Source organism: Centroberyx gerrardi, chromosome 18 (assembly GCF_048128805.1).
Source record: "Centroberyx gerrardi isolate f3 chromosome 18, fCenGer3.hap1.cur.20231027, whole genome shotgun sequence".
NCBI lineage: Eukaryota > Metazoa > Chordata > Actinopteri > Beryciformes > Berycidae > Centroberyx > Centroberyx gerrardi.
This window is the reverse complement of record NC_136014.1, coordinates 9,431,033-9,438,513: the sequence shown is the minus strand read 5'-3', so window position 1 is coordinate 9,438,513 and position 7,481 is coordinate 9,431,033. Positions and strand designations below refer to the sequence as shown.

At 43.5% G+C, this 7,481-nt stretch overlaps 1 protein-coding gene across 2 annotated transcripts in view; it reads right to left on the bottom strand.

Moving 5' to 3' along the window:
• LOC139928251 (glutamate receptor ionotropic, kainate 2-like) overlaps positions 1-7,481 on the bottom strand; it is a 55,502-nt gene that overhangs the window by 11,304 nt on the left and 36,717 nt on the right. For both annotated transcript variants that reach the window (XM_071920730.2, XM_071920722.2), the window contains exons 7-11: positions 4,119-4,262; positions 2,676-2,783; positions 2,442-2,555; positions 2,147-2,353; positions 548-771 (exon numbers count right to left, since the gene is read on the bottom strand). In XM_071920730.2, coding sequence (XP_071776831.1) covers positions 548-771; positions 2,147-2,353; positions 2,442-2,555; positions 2,676-2,783; positions 4,119-4,262 — 797 coding nt within the window. The remainder of the gene's footprint in view (positions 1-547; positions 772-2,146; positions 2,354-2,441; positions 2,556-2,675; positions 2,784-4,118; positions 4,263-7,481) is intronic.

Genomic DNA, 7,481 nt, shown 5'->3' with positions numbered 1-7,481 from the left:
GGTGACAGTTGCTGCTTTACTCTCACGCGATCATTTTGCCGGTAACATCTGGTGAAAAGTGCATTAAACCCAAACCTCTCCGGATCAAAGCAGAGGAACCGGAGCTCTGGGGTTAACATGCATCTTTCTATATAAGTCATGCATAGGACTTTAGGGGGTTTTATCAAGATATTGTAAGCATTGTACTCATGCAATACTTACAATAGCTTGAGAGATATAGCAGGTACCTGGCTATACAGTGGCCATACAGTGGCTGGTGCATGCTCAAATATGCCTGGAATCGACATAGTGGAGACTCAGCTGCCTTAAGGGAACATATTTAGATTTCACTTTTCTCTTGGTGTTGGCCATGTCTACATCACGGAAACCATCTTGAGGCACACACACCGCCCGTCAAAGCTCTTGATGTTTTTCAATGAACGGTTTCCCCACTTTGGGCCCATAAGGAGCAACCGCTGTGTGTCGGTGAAAGCAGGCAAACAGGTGGAGGGGAAGATGCAAGGGGGAGGAGGCAGGGAAGGAGAGGCAGGGAGGGTTGGCATGTTACCTGGCTATGACAAACAGCACACAACTGACACCCAAGCAAGCCAGCAGAATATACATCCAGATATCGGGCGAGAGCGGGTTGAGGAAGGAGAAGACCCCGGGGTTGGTGCCGTTGGGCTTGCGGTACAGGATACTTATCCCCAGCGTCATGAAGGGCTTGGAGAAGTCGATGACCTTCTCTCGGACGTAGGTGATGGCCAGGGGAGCGACCGCCAAGTCCGCTTTCTGCAGCGAGATAAGTAGGGGTGGGGTGGGGGGGAGTAGAATCCACCAATCAAAAAGCTGAGGTGCCACACTAGAACCAATCGAATTAAGATCTATTTTCTGTCAACAGCTGGCCAGGTCAATACGCAGGGAGAGGGAGAGAACGCGACGGAGGAGAGAGAATCACCAGGGTCATTAGTTCAGCTAGATTATCAGGTAGGAAGGCGAGTTTTGCTGGAAATTACAGGTTATCTGCCTGATCCCTCTTATCCAGTGTCAATGGTGAGTCGCTAAAGGCCATAATTTTCGGATTAGACGCATCTGTGAAGAATTAACCCCACGAATAGTATCCTCCAAGTGTGAGATTAGCCTCTCAATATACAGTATATTTATGGGGTTGGAGGTAGACATTTTCTACTTTACATGCTACATCATCATTATACTGAGAAAAACTCCTATTTTTGCTTTGCTTTCACTCCTCTCTACCTGGGTGCTACCAAACTTCTTCAGCATTGTAGAAAAAAATAATTTCTACAAATCATGTCTGTCCTTTATAGAGCAGTATCTAATTAATAAAAGTACATAAAGGTATTATTGTGTAAATTAAGTATAAATCTTTACATCTTGGTGGCTATTTTTCATACAATACCCATAATCCTCTTGTCTTAATCAAATGAATTTCGATCTTGTCACATGAGCATTTTAAAATATATGAGATTGCTGTATAAGTAATCAAACTAATCGCAAACTAACTGGCAAGCCAAGTAGCCCAGTGATACTGTATTCTCCATGGAAGAGATGAAGGCAGCTGGTCAGCTAATGAGCCAGTCAGCTGAAATCACATTAAGGTCAACTGCTAATTAAAGTGGTAATCCTCAAGATTCTCATTTTTTTTTTTTTTTATATTTTATATTCTTTGGTGCTCAGCGCTCATTGCTGTGGTGTTTCTGCACTGCAGATCACCTGTCAATCAAACAGTGTGTCCAGCACTGTGACTTTGTCTTTTTCCTTGGATTTTCTGTTGATGCAGTTTCACTTTCTGTAGGTGGCGCTCTTTTCTTTGTCTGTTCAGCCATGGTGGCTATAGCTGATCATGCTAACTACCCAGTTCTTCTTCTATTTATTCCAAACAAACCACTGTTCTTGCTGTTTGAAATGTAAAACGTATCAATTTGCACTTGTTATTGTAACTGAAAACTGACACGGTCTCCCAGAAGCATAAAATGTTTTATGTTACCCGGGAACCTTTTGCCCCCATTGACAGTAAAACGTCTAATTACCTGTCAGCATAAAAAGGGGATATATGTCGCTTCTGCAAAACATATGACGCTGGCTGCTTTAATGCCCTGTCACGTTACATCTCCCTGAGTGGGGCTGCGGCGGAGAGGTGACTCACATGGTCCATGAGCTCGCGCACCATGCCGCTCCACTGGCCCGTGCTCTCCTCCAGCGCGCCGTACTTGCCGTCCTCCACCAGTCGCACCTCGTAGCGGAAGCCCAGGATGCCGGACAGCTCCCTCAGCAGGTCGATGCAGTAGCCCTCGAACCGGTCATTCCCGTACAGAGGCTTGTCCGACTTCTTAAACATCACATACGGCTCCTCCTGCATAGGGAGAGAGAGTGTGTTTCTGTGTATTTAGTCTCTGGGGCTGTGTGTGTATGTGTGTGTGCTTGCATGCGGCTGTGTCTACCAGTATGGTGGAGACGCGCAGGGATTTGTTAGCCAGAGAGTCGGTGATGTTGGACGTCTTGCTTTTGTGACTCTCTGTCATATTCAGGCCGCTGGGAGGGTCCCATGTTCCAATCTGTCGAAAAAAAATCAATTTCAGCCTTATGTCACCTTGTCTTAGCTGTCAAAATGAGCTAAAATTCTTAAAAGCATCCGGACCCATATGTTACCCAATAACACACACACATACACACACCTTTTCCAGCCCTTCCTCCTTCAGACTGATGACATCCAGGTCAAAATCAGTTCTCAGTCCATTGGTCTTGTTGAAGAGAACACGTCCAGTTAAACCGTCCCAGTGGGCCTGCAGACAGACAGAGAGACAGCGATAACCACACATACAGCATTTCCCAGTAATAACAAACCAAGATCCATGACATTTCCAGCTCTCCGCACATCATTCCATTAACCCCAAGGCACGCTCTTTCTCGACTCTACTTCAATCCAATCTCCGGCTGCAAAACTTTTTCTTTCCCAATTATGAATTCCGTCTGGCTCTCCCCTCGCTGTCTATCGCAACAGCACAACAAGGAACAATAAAGCGCCGAGGATAGAGGCAGGTTTGACAGGTAAGAGTTCATTATGCATGTAGTTCATTGTGCTTGAAGTTTCACTTCAAAGCCATCGGAGGAACAGACGGGCGAGGAGAGCGATAGCAGACACAGGAGGGGGGGGGGGGAGCGGCAGGTACTACAGTGGTTCATTCTGCAAATTACCTGCAATGATACCAGCCACAGAATGAAAGTGCTTTGTAGAACAAAGCAAATGGCTGACCCTGACTGGCGATAGGGAGACACACAGACGCTCTGATATAAACACCGGTATGGATATGCATGGAGAGGATGGAGATGAGAAAGTAATGAAACATCACACAAACCATGTACTCACTGTAGGTAAGAATGATGATTCACACACTTTCTATGAAGTACGTGTTCATGAAGGTTATTGATTGTGTTAAGATTAAGTGTGGTTATAATAAACTTGTTTAAGATATGATAAAGATGTTTAACACATTTCTAATGTTTTTAGCAATATTTGAGTAGATTTTTGATGTATTTCATCATGATGATTACAATTTCGTATACACTACCAGTCAAAAGTTTGGACCCACCTGATTGAATGTACTATGTTTTTCATTCTCTTAAAGCCATTTTGATCTAAAGGCTTATGCTTAAATGTTGTTTCTTAGACAAATATAAACTGTGAAGTTGATGCTTATGCATGAATTTCTTTCCAAAGCCTTTAAATAATCTAAAATATAAGATAGTTTCGATTTGTTTAACACTTTTTTGGTCACTGCATAATTCCATTTGTGTTATTTCATAGTTTTGATGTCTTTGCTATTATTCTAAAATGTGGAAAATAGTAAATATAAAGAAAAATGTGGTGTGTCCAAACTTTTGACTGGTAGTGTAAAAGAAAGACATTGTTCACAAAATGTCAAAATCTCTGAAAAATCTCTGAAAGCAGTTATAACGGCACTTACAATGTGCTACAAAGAAATTTACAAAGGGAATGCTTGCAAACAAGACTGCACTGAGGCAATATAAGGCAACGTAGCTACAGTTCAACAGAGTACACAGGTCAGGGGTCAGGGGTCAGGACAGGGTGAACAGTGTTAGTGGTGGCGGCCCAGTACCTCCTTGATGAGGCTGATGAAGCGTCCCCCGAAGCGCCAGGGCTTGTGGCGGTTGCACTGCAGCGAGCTGACAGTGATCTGCTGCGACTGCTGCACCGCCACCGCCACCACGTGCACGGCGTCGTACATCAGCGCCGCGTCCGTCTGCACACACAGGGAGAGCGGGGGGGGGGGGGGGGGGGGGAGGGGTGACGGTAACATTATTAGACATTCTTACAACACCTGTCCCTCCATTTATCTGTCTGTCTGTCCAACTGTCATCCATCCCACCGTTCACCCATCTGGGAACAGAAAGCAAATTGGAAAGGTCTGGGAGTGCTTGCTTTACTCCTCAGTCCTCAAAAGACTCAGGCCAGAAACAGAAAATAGAATAATGCCAGCTGTAGATGCCCGGCTCAAATAGCAGAGCCTGTTAGCAAAAAAAAAAAAATGCCCGAACACTGTCTCGGCCAATGAGAAGGCTCCGCTGCGGAGAGCCTCTCAGTGGATGGCTGGCCTGTCACCGTGGAGACTAATGGATCCTGATGGGTGTGTCTGCTCCCCAGAGAGAGAGGGGGCAGAGCAGGCACCAGTGCAGATGGGACGTTGGCACCTCTGCCACACAGACTTGGTATAACATGCTAAGTACGCAACACAAAGCATAGTGCAAATACACAGTGAATTGCTTTGAAAGGCAAGTAAAATAGCCTTTCTTAGAATCCCAGTAAGTAGTCAGCAAAAGGAGGCAAATGCTCAAGCTGAGATTTCTCACCCTGACATACCGAGATTTATTGTTACCGCTCTGGCCTGCATGAATTCCTTTCAAGCCGTCTCTCCGGAAAGGTTTTTAGAGAAGCTCTGCATTTACCCGGGTCAACACATTATATCAGCTCAGCTCAGATCCGCTTTCCATGGTCCCGCAGAGGCTGAAGCACACTGCGGTGATCTTATTTGACAAGTCCTGGATGACCAACCTGCGAGGGAGTATGAAAAACGAGTTTGAGACCACAGTGTGTCTGCAGCTATAGGGTCTTTGTGGATGTGCCGCCTGTCAGGGAGAATGAGCCGGGCTTCAGTACCGCCAGGCACACAGCGGGACACCGCTGAGCCACTGCTCCACTCCTATCAGCTCTCTATGTTTGTCTCTATAGGCGCAATAGAGCATCTATGTTATTCAAGTGGAGGAAGCCTTAATACATGCAGGCACACATGAAGGGTTTGAGAGGAGCGAGGGAAAGATTTTTATGCTCCTGTTTATTCAACCTTTATTTATTGTGGCAGGTCAATTAAGAAAGAATTCTTATTTAAAAGGACAGCGTGGCAAGAGGAAATTCGAGAGGGAGAGAGAGTGAGTTTGTGTTGTGTGTGTGTGTGTTGGGTGGTTGTGGTGGTTGTGGTGTCGGTTTTTAGTTTCTCCCCCAGGTCCCCTGTGCTTTTGGAGCTGGAGGCCTCTGGTGTCAGAGGCAGAGGCAGATCAGAGGATGGGAGACTCATCTCTGCACTCTTTCATCCCCACTGCTCCCACGGGAGAGGGAACAGCTAGTGTCATCTCTGCTCTAGTGGTGAAGGCACCGTGTGTGTGTGTGTGTGTGTGTGTGTGTACTTGATGTTCATGCCAAATGCTCAGGAGGAGATAGTCTCACATTTTATTAATCTATTTGCTGAATAGCGAGGAGGACTTTTACACACAGCTCATCCAAAGTTTGTCATTTCCAATCATCCAATCACTGTGCTGGATAAATTATCAGCTACACATATGGAAAGAGACATTGTCGGATTGAATCTTTGCTTATTTGCTTTCCCTAAGTCCCTGCATGCCTGCCTCAGAGAGCTGAATCTGAATTGAGAAAGCTGCATTCAAAATTATAGTTTAAATTTAAATTCACTCATAATCACATTCAGTTTCAAGCCGTTGCATTCCATTCCAAAATGGAGCTTTCACAAGAAATTTTTGAATTCATTCATTCCACAAACTCATTTTATTAATTCAGTGGTAATAGGAGCATGACAAGGTCAAATTTCTGCAATTCAAATACAATCTCTGCTGGCACTAAACTCTTTTCTTTGCTCAGCTTTTGGTTTTCCTTCCACAACCTCTTCATTCTCCAAATTATATCAATATCACCTCTTTCTTTCTATTGTCTTTCTGTATGTATTTTAGGCCAAACTATGTATGGCATAATACTTTATGGCTATGAATATATGTTGTAAACAGGACATTTTAGGAAAAACAACAATTGTTTTTTTCATTTCACTACAGATCGCCCCTTATATGTATTGTTTATTTTCACTCTGGTACTTTATAATACTCTACTAAAAAAATCTTACAAGACATGTTCGTTAGTAATGGTTTCATTTTGGAAGTTCTGGCTGGAAGTGTATTATTCAACTTTTTTATACTACAGTATAAAACTATACAACCCAGCTGGGATGTTGTAGCACAACCTTGATCTGCGATAGAGGGCTGATTCACCCGCTCCATCAGAGCCAAAGAGTTGGCAGAAGCTTTACATTTTATTATACCTTATGTTCTTCTTTCTCCAGTCTTAATAAGAGCATCTCTAACTACTGTCTCTCACTTAATGTGTTAAAGTGCTGAACTATTTTGAGCCTGCTTGCATGCACTGCAAAAAGTTTAGTTCTATCTAGTAGTCTCAAAATGTTCTTAAATGTTCTTAAAACAAGTGAAAAGAAAACTGAGAACAGGGTGAGATCATTTCAGTTGTTTTGAATACAAATCAACCTTTTCTCGAATTTTCTGGAATCAAGAGTCATTTTCTTGAGACTAGTGGAGTGATCTGCCTCATTCTGCCTTGTTAGAAGATACTGCAACTTGTTTCTAGAAAATATCCCCGACAAGTGAAACTGCATTTGAATTATCTTACCCCACTGGCAGAATTTTTCCACCTGTTGTGGTAGAGAAGTAAAGAAAGATTTTTTGCAGTGTGTGCATAATGCAGGTACAATAAACGTCCAATAGCACCTGAAGTGTTTACCTTCATTGCAAGAACCAAAATAACCAATACAAGCTTTTATTCCATTCGTACAGCTCACAAAACGAAGATGCCAAAAATGAATTTTGTAAATACCAGACAAATTTATGCTGAAATAATATGCATGCAGTTTGTTGTTTCAACATCAAGACTGACAAAACGTCTGTCAGCAGGTTACAGTGATAATATTATACGGTGATAATATGCATGCTTCATCAACAGCAATATAAGGAATCTTGTGGCATTAGAGAGGGGCGTTTGTTTAATATAACATGAAGAGCTTCCCGGCTATTACAAGAGACAGCAATTTATTTGAGAACGGGAGTTTATTAGAGGTTTCACAGTGTATGTGGGTGTGTGTGCCGCTGTGTGTACACTCTGAGGCCAAAAT